This window comes from Bactrocera dorsalis, chromosome 4 (assembly GCF_023373825.1).
Source record: "Bactrocera dorsalis isolate Fly_Bdor chromosome 4, ASM2337382v1, whole genome shotgun sequence".
Taxonomy (NCBI): domain Eukaryota; kingdom Metazoa; phylum Arthropoda; class Insecta; order Diptera; family Tephritidae; genus Bactrocera; species Bactrocera dorsalis.
This window is the reverse complement of record NC_064306.1, coordinates 24,251,846-24,269,418: the sequence shown is the minus strand read 5'-3', so window position 1 is coordinate 24,269,418 and position 17,573 is coordinate 24,251,846. Positions and strand designations below refer to the sequence as shown.

Sequence of the window (17,573 nt, the reverse complement as noted above, 5' to 3'; positions counted from 1 at the left end):
GTTCTGTTTGAGTATTATGCGTCGTTTTCTCGAAGCTATTCATAAAAAGAGGCCGGAAATATGGCCGACAATTCTTTGTTTTTGCATCTAAGTAATGCACCGGCATATGCTGCATTGATGATCGTGAGTTATTTGCCAAATTTTCAAACAATATCCGTCGCAGCCACCGTATTCTTCGGATTTAGTTCCACTTCTGGCAATTCAGCAAACTCAAACCACCGCTCTCGGGAAACCGTTTTGAGTCAATTGAAGACATTAAACGTGAATCGCGCATTGAAGGCTATTCCGGAAATTGACTTTAACAACTGTTCGTGGATTTGAAAATACGTTGGTCCAAGTGTATTCAGAGGGATTACTTTGAGGGAGTCGACATATATTTTGAAGAATAAATTAAGAGTTTTAAAGTAATGAACAAAGGCTTACTAGTTGTTTCGCGTAGTAGTACAACGTCAAGGAGATATATGTAGTCTCACCCATTGAAAAGTTTAATTTGATGAAAAAATGTGTGAAGTCAGCTTAGAACCTACTTTCGACTATCTAATATTTTGTATCATATCCTGCCCCCGAACTCTTCAAATCTTTGATTTTCTGACGTTTCAAATAATTTCAAAAAACGGTAGTTTTTGGTTCCAAAAGGACTACGTATACAATTTCATTTACGAATATATTCTTTGTAGTTGCTTACATACGCAAGCGGATCCAAATGTCGAAATCTGAAATGAAATGTAAAAATTTCCTTTCATGTTAAAAATCAATATTAAATATTCGCAGAGTACAAGTGCCGAATGTCGTTTGCAAATCAAATACCCTCATTTCGTCCGTTAAATAAATCGAATTTAATAAAACAAAAAGCAAAGAGAATCAACTCCTAATTTATTTTGCTGTCGTGAACATCCGCGATTGTAAAGTTTCTTCAGCAAAACGGCCAAACGACAACAGTTGGCATGATTTCACATTGGAAGGCGGGCAGGAGTATGCTAGCCCAGGGTAGTAGATGGAAGGTGAGGGTAAAACATTTATGCCAGCAAAGGAATGTCATAAAGAGTAGTTGAATGTGATGACGATATGACAATGAGAATAGTATGAAAGATTTAAATTTCAATGAAAACAAGAGCAAGCAACTATTCCTGAGAACTGAAGTAAAAGTTTAGCTTAATAAAACGATTATTACATAAAGTTCTTAAATCGAAAAATGTCGTTTGTGGAAAAATGCCGTAAAACGCGAATTGTGGCGTGTGCGGCTTAAATGAGTCACTAACAGTCTAACAGTCAAATAAATGGTTCCTTTGTTTCTTTTGATTTTCGGGAGAGGATTGCAAAGATTTGGGGACCGTAAAAGCGAACTGGTTTTTTATTGCCTGCCGTGCGACTACCACTCTTAAAACCGCTTTCCATATTGGTCGGAAAGTGCATTAAATGTAATATGGAAATAATTGTTTTCTCTTATAACACTATTACTATAATTAAGCTAATTCTGTGCGTCCGTTAAGATTAATGTGATTTGTTAAACATTAGCAAATGAGTTAACCATAATTTTGCAATTACCATAACAATTTTCAAATTTTTTAATTTTCATATTTAAACCCAGTTATAGCCCTCTTGTTAATAGTCTTTATGTTTTGCTGAAACTTAAGAGGTCATATGCAGTTAAAAGGCCGAAAAACGAGAAAACTTATAAATTTATTGATCAAAAAATATGAACATATATTATCTTATCTTTTAACTGTATTTTAAGACTTAGTATTAGTAAATATATTTATTTGAAAAAAAACTACAGCTGATCTCTGAAAGCTCCTCTCAAAAACGCCGTTTGGCGGTGACCACTATATCTCTGAACTGGATCCTCTGAAATTAAAAAAACGAAACAGATTTCGTTAAAGTAATGTCAAATCTAGTAATTAATCGAAGGAATAAGCAAATAAACAAAGTGGCGATTTTTTTAAAACAAATATCGATTTTTGACCAAAATTTCGGTTTTAAATTGTTTATGAAAAAAATATTTATCGGTAAGAAAAAAATCTTAGTCTAGTTACTAAAAATTGTGTTTAAGAAACTCGTGTTAGAATCGGAATCGGCCCTTTTCGAGTAATGTTGGATTCGTCTGCATAAAATAAATATTCAATTTGGAAGAAGAAACCCCATCTAATGAAGTAAAGTTTACGAATAGTATTAGAATGTTGAAAACTTTAACGGTTGTGGCTTTCATTAAATTCCCAAATAGTGGTGACAATGAATAGCTTGTTTGAAGAAAATTATAATTAATAGTTTTTTTGCCTATTTTGTCACCGAAAACGGTATATGAGAAAATTGGATATGTATGTATCTGCTACGATTCTTGATTATATTCACATACACACTTGCATATACATATATATTTTAGATATATGTAGTATGTAATGTACATTCGAAAAAACTGTCTATGCAGAGCTAGCATAAGAAATGTAAATTTATCGAGCGATTACACATATCTCAGTACATATGTATGTTTGTAGGCATATATGTATAAACATTTAATTTCGGCAAACCTTGCGAATTGCCAGCAACGGTTGCTCAGGCAGCAAAGTCATTTTCTAGCGGAAAATAACGGGTAGCAATATCCCTGCCGAGTACATAAGTGTGCACCTACACAAGTACATACATATGTGCGTTTGTATTCGTGATAAGTTGAGTGTGGTAATAAAACTGGAAATTAAATTTAACCCACAAATACCTTCCTCACTAATATGGAAATATGCACTTGTGTGCAACCATTTATTCGCCCATACATACATGAATATGTGCATTTTCTACGCAAAAGGTGCAATGAAAATCAAAGGTATTACGACATCTGTAGGAAAAGCTTAGCAGAATTCGAGTGTGCTTGTGGTTGCACACACACTATATATCACTTAGCCGTAGACACGTACAGACTCCAACAGCAAATAGCGACTGCGAGTACTTGCGAAAGACTAACGACCCAAACGCGACACATTCTTTTATGTTTTTAACTGACTTTATTTCATGTTGCACATTTCATGTTGCATAAGGCAAGTGATTGGGATTCGCAGGTGTAGTACGTGAAGAGAGCTTGTCTTAGCAGTTTAATATGTGGGGCGTGCTAGTGCGTGTATAAATAGATGAGCAGCGCTGGTTCTAAGTTCCCTACAGTCAAATAAAATAGGCATGAACTACTCGCAACTAGTATTAAACCCAACTTGTGAGCTAACTGCTTTGGGAGTTCTACGAAATACCAATTGCCAGTTTTCAGCAAAAAATGTACGAAGCTCTTACTAATTGAAAATAAATGAAAGAAATCAAACACAAAACGACTGCCTTTGTTAAGTAATTGTTTTTTGTTTAAATTAACTAAATAATGCAACTCTAATTATTATAAATTTTCTCAGATTTTATATTATTTAATTTTTTTTAAATAAGCAATTCAAAATTTTTATCATTCCGTGAACTAAATGTTACTGATATTTTTTGGCGAACCTTTGAAGCTAAATAAGTAAAATTAGTCATTAGTAAATAATTTTTTAATTAGTAAACTTTGAGATTTTCCTGACTAGTTCAATTTCTGTTAGTTCCTAGTTTAGTGCTGCAGGGTTTTTAATAGCATATTGCTGGATGCTCTTACTCTAAGTTTACACATATATTTTTAATAACGATTTTACGTTTTTGCATGTCAATTTGTGGTTGGAGAACACTTTATAACTTCATAATTTATTAAAAGGGCTGTACGTACATATTACTGAATTTGTCTAAGTATGCCCTATGAATACTGCAACTTATGATAAATGTTTTCTTGCACATGTACTTATTTATTAGATGTCATAAAAAAGAGTTTTCCCGCCTTTATATTGGCTTGGTAAATTCTTTCACTAATGAAGTTCCTATTTTGATCAAAAAGTGTATAAGGATTGATATAAGCCCTCTCGAAAAAGAGAAAGTTACACTTTAATTTACGAATCTGCAATGATGTAAACGACGCAGATTCTGTCTTTGAGTTTTATAATTTGATTACTCTGAGATTGATTCTTAATAAGTATGTATATCCATCCGTATTAAATCCTACAAATTATTTCACTCTACTTATTGCTTCATTCATCTTTTACATATAATTTAAAACGCAATACACAACTAATTTTACTATACATATTTCGAAAAGCGTGCATTCCTGACATCATTTCCTTGGCATAAGGTTTTCGTATTCGTTCCCACCTTTTACCAAGTTGATGTCATTTATTTCAATCAAATCAGTGATTGTATTCAGTGAGAATTTTTGCTTGTGTGTCACATTATGTGCCCACGCCGGGAAGTGTTTCTAATTTCCGATAATTTTTTTCTTGTTGTACACCAACGTCAGATTGCTTATAGCAAATTATGGCAATTTAAGAGTTTCGCTTTTAAACTTTCTATGCTTGGAATACTTACTAAATGCGTTGTCTTCCTATAATTAAAATACAAATTATTTTAGGCAGGTAGACTTTGAACGGCATTCAGCTTAAATATACATAAGTGTAAATAAATAAATAAATTAACATTTTGTCTTTAAGCATGCAAGCAGCCACATATCAATTGTAAACGAAAGGTATTTCACAGTAATGTAATATGATTTTCGAAAAAAAGCTCCATTTCATTTCATCTGTCAAACTTTTTGCCTTAAGTTGTTTTTGTGTGTGTGGGGAACCGCAAAAGCATGCTTGTTAATTTTCTGACACTTGCGGCTACGGATTTTAAATTAACCTTTCATAGGCCGCAGTCGCAAGAAGAAATACATACTTCCGCAGATGGGTGGGGTTACTGTTGAATTTTTTATATATTCATTTCCATATTGAAAATACTATTGTGTTATTTTTTATAACATGCTACGAAACTATAAACTTTATACTTAACTTTAGAAATTTGTGGATACCTAAGTTGTGTTGTTGTTAAAATTATATGTACATATATGAACCATTCTTAAGGAAGAAATAACTAAAAAAATTGCTTAGTTTACAATATTATGAGATATCTGAACTAAATTTGGTTTGTAAGATTCCCATCTTTAAGATAAAGATTAAAAAGGGGCGAAATCGGACTACAACCCTGTTCTGACCAATATATCGAAGTTTTTAGTATCACAGGTTAACTGACCTTTAAAATATCTATCTTGAAATTAACCCAAATAAAACTCAAATAAGAAGAATCTTTAATATCGTTTGAACCGATGCTATAATCTGCACATGTATGTATATTTCTTATCAGAATTATACCATCTGATCAAATTCGATAAGGACTGATCCAAGCACAAACTGAATCGATAATCATTGATCTCTAGGTTTGTGAAACCGTTTATATGAATAGGTGGGTCAAAAGCTTGCCTCATGAGAGTTGTTCATACATCTTTGTTAATGTGTTGGTATCAGAGAGATACAGAAGATCTTAACAAGTGTGAGTATAAAGTGTCAATGCTAGACTCGTACTAAAAGACCTAAATCTACTGTAGTAACGATATCGTGGTGTTTGACAACGTAGTTGTCGAGACGGGAATGTGTTTAGGAAGATGACGACGAAATTGTCTAATAATCTAGCAAATTGCGCTCCATTCTGGGTATTACAAAATTCGTGGCAAACTTAATATACCCTATTCTGTGTATAAAAAGCAAAATTCTCCTTGGGCCCGTATAACCAACATTTTAGGCCTTCAGTTGGAATTATAACGTATATATCAGATTAAAATACCTCTCAATCCTATGTCTATATATGTATATATATCGATTAGTGAGGGACATGTCTAAATGAGGTTTGCAGAGACTGCTAGGTATAAGGCATATTCTCTCATTAAAATTTAAGTTCTTGATTGGTGTATTTGGAATTTATCGATCGATATGTTTGATATCATAATAAAGTTGAATGAGTATATATTAATATGAACTTTGTTTATTGAGCTGAAATAGAAAAAAGCCAGCTGATGACAAAATTATAAGTAGAGAAAATATAGTTTGAGTTACTGAATTTTCTTTAGCATAATATACAAGTAGTTTGATGCCAAAGTTGGTTTAAATCAGTTCATACATTAACTTTATAACCCATTCAAAATCCTTCCCTACTTGTCCAAGGAATGTTTCTAATGTCAACCACCTAAAAAATTGTACTGTACGAGCGGTATATATATTGTAGTGTTCATATATATGGGACGCGCTCACTTGTGTGCGCATAAACTCCACAAAAGTAATGAGGTAATTATGCCTTCTGCTTTGGGTATCATAAATATGTGTTCACCAACGTATGTATATACGTTAATTTAATTGCATACATAAATTTACAAACGCATATATATAAATAGGTGCATGAAAAAGTCATTTGAATTGGTGGTTTACTCTTTTGTACCTACTTTTACCACAAGCTGCGGCCCTCATTTACACAAATCCTTTTAATGAATGCTTCCGTTAGAAGTTCTGTAAGCGTATACGGCTAAAGACATACATATGTATGCGAGCACCGCTTTGTTTTCATTAAGTAACAGACACACCTTTGCGCCTTTTGTAAATAATACATCTCTAAGCGTTGTTCACGTGAGGTGAAAAACGGCCACAGCAAGAAAACAATTGTATTCAGGTGCTAATTTCATACTTATGCTTTTACACGCCCATTAGATCAAATGCATTACACGCTCTGCGGACTTTAAATAAACTATATAACACGTGTGCCCCACACATGACCACTAGAAGTAAACGTACAAGTTATGTAAACAAGTCATCTCTCATGTAAAGAGTTAGACAATCATGTCAAAAGCGGCCTTTCAAAATGTTTATGGGAATTCTTTAAAGGGTGGCAATGCTCAACGACCTATGAGCGACATCATCAACATTGCAAAGGAATTCTCACTGTAACAGAAATGTTCGAATAACATTATGCACTCCTTGGGGATGATATTTTACCAAAAATCCTATAACCCATTTTTTTATACTTCCTTATGATTTCTTGCAGAATCTTTAATGTAATTTTGAATGCATCTGATTTTCTTCTGTAGTGAATTATCCCATTTTTATCAATTTTTAACATATGTAGCTACGAGTATTAGCCATGAGAGGTGGGCGTGATTATCTTTCGATTTTGTCAATTTCTTGTAATCTGGTTTTGAGCAAAAAATATTTAACCTCAGATGCTTCTCTCTATCTCGATATCTTGCCCCAACTAAAGTTTTGTATCTTGTGGTCCTGACCTTTGCTCCGATTTTTTACCTCTCCATAAAATCAAATAGTACGTGGTACAAGATACCCAAAATTTTACTCAAGTTATTGCTTACTTGTAGACAGACAAACGGAATTTAACTCATCTTGACATCCTGATCATTTTGTTTATATATAACTCGATATCTGTCTCAATTATCTTTATCAATATGGCGAGAGTATAAAAACATGTAGGCTATCTGACTAAAACCTTGGAGAAGAAGATCTTAAGGGTGATCCATTTCGATTTTCACTACTTTTTTACGGAAAAACACGGAAACTTCAAATTTGATTATTATCATTCTAAAGAACATTCTTTCGAATTTATTTTTTGAAGATTATCTCTTTCAAATGTTGGTCTCGTATACGTCTCAGATGGCCCATAGGTTGAGTGAAATTATATGCTCACCAAAGTGTTCTCTCAATAAATCCATTGATTGATGCGATATATGGAAAGTGGCACGATCTTGTTGAAAGCATTATGAGCTGCTCCAGCCTGATCGAATGATGAATTCCACATTTTACTATAAACAACTGATGATTGAAGCAAGCAATCGGAAAAACCGGTCACACACATCTTTGATAACTCGGCAAAAACTGGGAGAGCTTGGCTGGAAAGTTTTGATGCACCATATAGCCCTGACTTTGCACCATCGGATTACCATTTGTTTCGGTCAATGCAGAACTCCATTAACGGAGTAAAGTTTGCTTCAAGAGAAATCTGTGAAAATTACTCGTCGCAGTTTTTCGCCGAGAAACCAGAAAAGTTTTACACTGATGGAATAATGTCTCTAGCGGAAAAATGGCAAAAAGTGGTCGACCAAATGCCACATATTTGGTTAATTAAAGTTCATTATGAATATAAAAAACTAAGTTGAAGTTTGATTGAAAATACGAAAACACTTTTTATGCCTAACATATTTTTTTAAATACAGAACTCTAAATCTAGAATAGTACTTATGTTATTGGTAAAGTTCATCGCTATATAATATAGGGTTTTTCAATAGGGCACTACAAAAGTAGACTGATAGGGACATGCAACGACGCCATTTTTCCTCTCTTGATATTTCTCTTCAGGAAGGTTTACTATTTCATCATGGAAAGATATATGATCCAACAAAGAGCCGAAATTATTAAAATTTAATAACGAAATTCGTTGTCATTGGCCTCAACTTTAAAAGTATATATATAGTATATACCAATATTATTCAATCCGACTATACAACACATCGCCTTTGTTACTCCGATATCTTCGCACAAATAAAGTCTAAATATATGGTATTATTTCTTTTTTTGCAGATTATCACGTAAACTCAAGCCACATATAGTTGCCGATACAGTCAAGCAATATATCAGTCGGGCGCAGCGCACAAGTAAGGGTTCCAGAGAACAGCAGCCTAACATGGAGTTTTTACGTGGTGTTTATGCGTTCATGCAAGTGAGTAGATCATCGGTGAGTGTCGCTATTTCAACTTAACAAACTTACTAATCCATAAAATCTTCTTTTTCTTTTTTGAATTGCGTATGATTTGCTCTCTATCAAAACATTGAACAAATCAATCGAAATATCATAACCTCAACCGAAATCCAAAAAAAAAATAATATTTTAAACTATTAAACTTATTTTGCTGTTGGCAAAATAAATGAGTGTAAATAATCTAAATAATGATATACATTACTACGAAAATAATAAAAAATATGTATGTATAAATATAAATCGCATTAATAACGTTTAACGAGAGTAAGCTAACATGTGAGCTATATTATACCATATACACGTAAAAACGTTATTACAAGAGTGAAATGTGTTAATTAGAGTAAAGCAGGAAGTATATTAGTGGTAATATAAGGTACACATTGTAGCTATTAAATGCCTTCTTCAAATTATTTAACAAATATGCAAATTTGGTATGGAAAAGTTAGGTTATATTAATAAAAAGTTGACAATCTCGACATATAAACATGTATTTATTAAATTATAGTGAAATGCCTTAAGCATTATCCATTCCATTCCAAAAGTATCATAAGCATAATTTTGTTGAGATCTAAAAATTTAAAAACACAAGGTTTACTAATTTTTGTGCAAATTCTATGAAGAAGTTAAAGCCGTTAATACTCAGTGAAACTTTGGTTTTTTTTTTTAAGTATAGTATCACCTCTTTGTGATTGGTTAAACTACAAGTTGTAGTATTGTTACCGCATTTGCTCAGACTCGCTTCTGATCCCGCATATCAAACCATATGCTATATAATTAAAAAACGGTCTAATCATGTAGACAAAATTTTTACACCTACTATGTTTCCAATGTTGGAGCTACTATAATTAAATATAAACACTTTTATTAAAGTAATCAATTTTCAAGTCGAGCACCTTGATATTTTGTTCGAGGCGCAAAAAGATTTACACAAAATGATAAATTGGTTTTATACCAAAAATGGTTGAAAATGCATTTTGCATATTCAAAAACAACTTCAACAAAATTATGACTTTGAACAAAACTAACGAATAAGAAGAATATATAAAGAAAAGATATTAGGAATAATTTAATCAAATTCCGAGCGAGTGAGCGAGCGAACATACAAATGAAAAATAAATACCAAGGAGCAAACAAACCATTGCAATTGACTGCATTCATTCAGTCAATTATCTCCCGCTATTTGACGAAGTGAAACGATTATCATATTTTAACGAAACAAGAGTAATAAGCAGCATCACTCATGTTTCGTAGATAAAAATATTAACGAAGCATTTGCACTGTAAGTTCTTCCGTATACTTTTCTTCTATCCGCACTAGTCAAACCAACGGACAAAATGTAAAACAACAGAAACATAAAAAAATAGTTAATCACTAAGTTGCAGAAAAGCAATGTGGAAAAAAACTCATGAAATATTATCATACTTCTATTTTCTCTTAAGCTCATTGCATTCTTCTTAATTTATATGAAAAATATTGTGTTCCTTTATCGATCTACATATTTCCTTTCGTCGTTTCTAAGCTACTAATTATGAGTTTAAGAGATTTTCCACACTCTCTTCATGCATTTTCTACAATCTATATATAACTGAAGTTCTTTTGCTTTGGTACTTTTAACATTTTCCTAGCATTTTATAAATTGTGTTTTATGATTTACGTTTTGTTTTGTTGTTTACTTATCGTAGTTGCATACATTTAACGATAGTGTTGACATACAAATGAAAAGTGTAACCGCGTTCTTTAACTCAGCGCAGTCATTCACTTGTATCCTTTTACAGCTTGTTTTGTGGTAGATATATTTTCGTTTTGACATCAACACATACATTATCCTAGACATCAGCCAACGCGTCAGCATCTATCAGTGCAGCAGTAACACAAGCCACCCATCTTCACTCCTCTCATTTCTCAATCATCATCAACCCACCACCAACATCGCCATCATCGGCAGCAGCGTTTTGTCATAACTTTCAAGCTCCTCTGCTGCTGCCAGCATCTGCTCATAAAGTTCGAACTCTGTTTAAAAATAAGTACTTTTTAAGTTGCAAGATACGCACTTTTTCGTTAAGTGAACTTGACTTATTTACCTTAACATCGACATAACCAATACGCTGTCTACGCATCAGCGCAAAAGATGGTTGAAAATTGTCAGTGTCCACTTCCTAACGTCTTGTACATGTATTCATTATAGGCACGGTCTCATATTCGATTTTAAGTGAATCAATTTCATAAACTTGGTATTATCTTATTTCGTCTAACAATATATGCACTTGTACATCGGGTTTTTGTTGCAACTCTGTTTGATGTTTGCAAGTGGTAGGTGGCGTGTGTTCTCGAATGTGTCCTTCAACAAAACATTCCGCTGACGTCGTACACGCGTGCTATGTAAATGAGGAATTTTACTTACACATGTAAAAAAGCTATGGTAAGGTTGAAGAGTGGTAAATAAATGAAGGCAGTGTTAATTTACTATTCTGTCATTTATATAAATTTTGTACCGATTTTTTTCCTTGTCTGCCTCTATCGTTCTCTGTGTATCTTTGATTATCTCTATACTTCTTCGTCTGCCTTTTCAATTCTAACAGTTTACTTCTTTTCTATCTATTTCAAGCGTATGTTTGTGTGTGCGTATTCTTAATTCTCTAGTTTTCACATGTGTTTGTATTTTGATTTTCGGTATTTTTATGTGTGCGTGCATAATGCTATATTTTCGTTTATTTAGCTTATCTTTAGTTTCTCCCTGACTGTCTTTCTATCTCTGCTTAAACTAGTATTTAAAATAAGTTTGCTTTAGTTAGTTGCTGTTAGCCTTAATAAATAACTGAGGTTATAAGGTTTTATCAAGGCACCAATAGGCTACTTAGCATCTATCCAGCTCAAAGCAGCTCCCACTACACTTTTTATTACACTGTGGGCTGAAACCTTCCACCACAGTTGTTCTACAGAAGTGCTTTAAAGGAACAGATTAATGCTGTTTGGCTACTACGAAGAAATAATTTTTTTACAATTACTACAAATTCTGCCAATAAAGCAATTTAATTAATAAATCTGGGTCCTTACGTGGAACTAACGAACTAACTAGGAATATTTGTTTATTTTATTACAATTTTTATTTTACCTTTATTTAGTGTTAAGTGAAGTCGCTCAAGCAACTGTAAATATATTTATTTAAGTAATTTGTAAATATTACAGCAAAAACTGTTCGAAACCGGCGGCCGCCCGATAATTTTATTCAGAACAGAATGTGCCATAAACGTGTGAATTGGTGTGCCAGATTAAAAAATGAAATTTTCATGCAACTCGGCCTACAGCCGTCTGTGGCAGATCTTTATACTAGACAGCTAACACTCAAATAAGATAAATAAGTACACATATGCTTATATATAGATACATATACTTTAGACATTATACGCCCGAAAGTTCAAAAAGCACATATTTTATTTTCTTTCCTACAAAGCTTATATCATACAATACGTACTTTAAATATAGTATAACTCTATATATTATGTCTACATTTGTATAAGTAAGTCACGTAACGATAGCTACAGGTACAACCACAATAAGGGAAGAAACGTAGGGCGGCGACCGATGCCATCGTCAAGTACACTACCGTAGTCATAATTGAAAAATAATTATGAAAAATGTTTTATGTAGCAAATATTTTTTTAACTCGATTTAACATGTACTTTTTATTTACTTTATGTATGCAATTGTGTATTTTACGAAGGTTAACTACGACTATGAAACTCCTGCTGCTACTACAACAACGTTTATTGCTCCTTTTTCAACCATATCGTCGACAGTTACAACAACCACAGCTGAAAATAATATGAATTATAGTAAAGACTCAAGTGAAAACATAATCGCGCGAGAAACTACACCTCTGACAACAGCTAAAACGACGAAGGCAACCACTATAGCTACAGTTATAAACGAACCCAAAACATAACAAATCAATATTGTAAAAGTAACAGTAACCGTGAAAGACGATAAGTGGCAACAATAATGAAAATACTTGCTGTGCTAACTTTATAATATTCCTGTACAGATTTTCTTAGAGAAAAGCCCCTCTAAATTTCTTCTATCTTTGTGTATCAAAACACCTAGGCATAATAAAATCCACAGTAGAAATCCAATTTACTGCCTACGATAACTGAAAAGAAGAACGGAAGAATAATACAGAAGCTATTCTTACAAAAGTCAAATGACGAAATCTGCGCCCTCGATTAACCCAAGAATTTATTCGTAGGATAACAGTAACAATTAAATAATAATAAAACCAAAAACAAACGAAATATAAATATAAAAATAAACGCATTAAAAATAATAATAAAAATAACAATAATAATAACAATTTACATCAAAGCGATTGTGATAAATTGCCATGCAAAATCAAATTTAACATAATCATGATATGCAAATTACTTCTAATCAAAACTAAATTAAGTAAAAATCAAAAATAAATAATAAATAATAATTAAAATAAAATAGTAAAGTTAACCTTAAACTCCTGGTAATCAGTAATACAGAAGATTAAGTTCTAACGCCTTCGCGCGTCACCGATACCATATATACATACATATATCCCGCTAGGAATTTGCATGCCCGTATCACGACAATAGAGAGTACTATTAAAATAGGAGCGAATTTTCTACTTAATACTCGAATTCTCCAAATATACAATCAACAAGCGCTTGATTGCTGCTTTGCAACTTTCACAGACTTCTCACACGAAATCGCACGGTTTGGTCTACGCCACGGAGTAGACTCATTTCAATTAATATATTAATCGACTAATTCGTTGTTGCAGTCATAAGCGAAGCTTCTTATTGTGCCTTCAATTATTTTGCAAGTGAGCGCCAGATTGTAGGCTCAGGTGTTGGTGTTGCCTTCTGTGTGCGTGCGTGTGTGTTACCTTCCGAGTCATCCAAGCACTGCCGGAAGTTAACCACAGAACGTTCTCGTTTACAAAGAGAAAAAAATGGTAATTAAAAATATTCTTCAGCGGTTTCTTTTTTATACACACAGATATATGTTTTTATTGTCCTTATTATTTATGATTTTAATTTTCAGTTTTACATAATACCGCATTAAGCCTCCCATTTAGGCATAAAAAAAATTTTTAAGAGTTGCAATTTACAATTTATCTTCTTATCATTAGCAGACCGTATCAGCACTATTTGGCTTTTAAGTTTTACCTATTGGCAGTACTTTCAAACGCAATCAAAAGTCAATATTATCTTTACTTTTAAAACCACCAAATATTTGATTGATTATGCTTGTCATCACTACTCCTCTCTCTTATATCAGGTGTTCATAAATAAGTACTCAGTACTCCACAACGTTGAAGTCCAAAATACAATCATGCAATTTAAACGAAAAGTCGATTTATTTAATATCTTCCGACCAGTCCGCTTAATTGAGGATTTTAAATTTTGTGAGGAAATACTTATTCAGTTTACCTTCCTGGAGAAAAGCTGTATATATAGGCTTGAAATTTATATGTTACATTGTTACTTGTTGTTGCTGTTGTAGCGGCAGCATTCTTCCGAGTTGACAATCCTTGGTTGAATAAAAATCCGGGTCCGTTCCGATTACGTAGACTTAATTGTCGTGCCAACTTTATATTGCTAATTTGTATACTAAAAATATACATTGTAGTAACGTTACATGTTGTCATATGGAGGGATCTTTAAGTTCATGACATAATCTGCTCTCTTTTATATAATGCTTAAGTTCTGGTATCGAATTTAGACCTTAAATTGAAAAATATGTACTCAACTGCATACATTACATACATACAAAAGGTTTTTGTATATAAACAACGGAATTTGGTTTGGAAAAGTTGTTTATTTATTGGGATTATATGCAACCTAAGCCTTATTTTCTAATGCAATGTCCTCTAGGATACCCTAATTTACCTAATAGATTGAAGTATTTTGACATATCTTCTTATGTTCTTATAGTCATGCATGAGCCAGTTCCAACTTTGTTTCAAATTATTTCTAAATCGGGTTGTACTCATTGGAGCTTTAACGTTGTTAGGAGAGAGTGTTTTTCAATTCACAATTCTGATTTTTATTGAACTGCACACAGTATGGATATATTCTTAAGATCTTTCCCAACTGCTTTACTTTATATACAGAATATATATATATTTTGACGAAAATCTAGTTCTTCTAATTATCTGCCTACACACAAAAACCTTGGGGATGCAAATAACTTACAAAATTGATTCTTCTGATTAAACCTTTGTCGTGCTAAGTAAACCCTGGAGTGTTAAAATTAAATACAATTATGGCATGAAATGCATATTATGAAAAAAATCGATATTTTATGACCAGTGACAAAAAAGTTAATGCGAAGCAAATACTTAAAAAGACCGTATGTCGTTCGCTCCACAAAATTTAAATAAAAACTAAAGCGCTGCATCAATTAAAACGTGTGAAATCCAATATAGTCATTGAAGTAATACCAATGATTGTACTTAAAAACAATATATTAATTAGTTTTCAGATTGTAAAAATTCTACGATACATTGCTCGGATGCTGAAACATATGCTGTCAACGGTTTAGTGAATACTGAATGTTATTCCGCATTTGTTGTATCAAAGTCAAGCGGTTAAAATCACAGAACTAAATACGCAAATATCGATAGCGATTTACATATATTAAAATAGAATTTAAGTGAATTGTTGTATATATCTTTAAATTTACATACATTTATGTATGCTAAAGAAAATCTAACAAAAATTTAATACAACTAATTTGAAAGAAACGCAAACACACTTGTTAATCTACAGCCAATCACATTGTAAACACTTTAAGATATATTTGTGTGAACTTTTGTTGTTGTATTCACAAAGTCTTTGCGAAATTCTTAATTCAATCCGCAGTTTGTGAATCCCAACCAACTGCTGGATTTGCTATTCGAACTACACAAGTCTCACCTCCTCTCCACCTCTTTAACTCTCCTCTTCAGACAAGATTTGTTTGAGAACAGTCCTTTAACTTGTATTCTCATTTTAAACTTTTTATTTCAAAATTTAACGGTCGAAAGAATAAACTTATTTACATTTATCAATAACGATGACTATTTCAGTGTTGTAAAAAGAATTGGATACTAACAATATAAATCAACTGCTAAATTCAGAAAAGAATTTAATTTTTTAAACATAAGTACAAATATAAATAAAAATTTACAAAGATAGCTCCATTGCCGCGTATATGTATGTCTGTATATAAAAATTAATTAGTGAATCTTGAAATGATGAGGTTCTTTAATATGCAATATTTTGGCGTCACACAGCGCACATATGTATGTATGTATACCTACAGCTTTGTAACCAGCAAAGTATATATCTGAAGCTCAAACTATCAAACTCAATCTAGAGAAAGATCGAAAACTATAAAATAAACCAAAAAAGAGTAAAACACTTGCACTTTTATTTGCTAAAAGTTTGTTGTATTTTTAATTGCAAAGGTATCTACATAACTGATTGCATATAATATGTATGTACACTGCGCGCATTTTGCACAACTAACACACATATACACAGAAAAAGTATCTAACTGCATTTGCGTTTAAATGTTGTGTGTGGTCTCTAGACTCTAAATTTGTATTCGTCAACTAATAAATACCTTTATCAAATATTAGTACTATTCTATATAAATATATTGAAGTCGTAAAGCAAACCGTATAGATTGAAAATAAATATACCACTCGTACATTTATACAGCATATAATAACTATAAAATCAATAGTTTATTGCACGTAAATGCAGTATATGTTTTAGTATCATATATCCCTTCAGTTATTTCCTTCTTAAAATTCGTTAAACATTTTTCATTTCCTTTATAATCATAATACTACATTGTTACAAGTTTAACATATTCGTATATAAATAATAACTTCTGTATTGCGTAGACAATGAAAATGAATTATGTAAATTTAATTACTATTCTTTATTTATAAATAAATAAGACATATACTCGTATACATACGAACATACAAGCATACTTAACGAAAGTACATATCTGCATGTTTCAAGTAAATTTAAATAATTACAAAAAGCCTCATTGATTTAGCTGAAATACTTACTAAATTATTAACTATATACAATTTGTTCTATGAGTGAGTACCTTATCGGACAAAGAAGATAAACAGGGGGTCCTAGACCAGTATATGACTTAATGCGACATTATTTGTTAGACCCATCGGACTTAAGTATTAAATTTGTCCTCGTTGTACCGATTCAAAATATGTTTCCTTTCAAGTGAACTTTTATATTCTATGGCTAAGTATTTATAGAGAATTAAAATATTAGGTCATTCACTAAATTCTTTTTTTAGTGAAAAAAATTTTATGAAATTATATATTCACCATTTTGATCCAATACCAATTGCCATCATTCGGGCAAAACATTGATTGGGGCAAAAAACTAGTCCAAGTAGTTTTTGACGTCTTGATTTGAGGTGAGGGTTCTCCAATCCAAAAAATTTTGCGACGGTGTTAAGTCTGGAGAATATGGTGGGTGTGGTATCACATCCCAATTAAGCGGATTTATACTTTTACTATTTGAAATATTGGGTTTGGGAAAATAAGTTCCAAATAAATGTATTTTAGTTTTATTTAAATCTAAGACATTATCTTAGACATAATCTTACCAAGTTAAAATAGAAAGCTCCCTATTCAACTTTTTAAAGCCAGCTTTGGCAAATTTAACTCTAGTGTAACTAACAGCAGGAAATTGGTGATTATTATCAAGTAAATTGCCTTTCATTTCGATGATTATTTCGGAGGAGGAGGATCGCACTAAATTCCAAAAAAGCTTTGAAGTGGTATCAACGTACATCAAGCCTAACAATTAACCGAATTTGTTGGGAATTAGGTTAATTTGATTAATATA

At 32.2% G+C, this 17,573-nt stretch overlaps 1 protein-coding gene across 4 annotated transcripts in view; it reads left to right on the top strand.

Annotated features, from left to right (window-relative positions):
* Positions 1-17,573, top strand: part of LOC105233123 (innexin shaking-B) — a 337,491-nt gene that overhangs the window by 220,135 nt on the left and 99,783 nt on the right. For 2 of the 4 annotated variants that reach the window (XM_049455185.1, XM_049455184.1), the window contains one exon: positions 8,493-8,646. In XM_049455185.1, the coding sequence (XP_049311142.1) occupies positions 8,596-8,646 (51 nt within the window). In that variant the 5' untranslated portion in view covers positions 8,493-8,595. Of the gene's footprint in view, positions 1-8,492; positions 8,647-11,213; positions 13,649-17,573 lie in introns of those variants that run through there. The other 2 variants (XM_049455188.1, XM_049455187.1) reach the window with 2 other exon arrangements.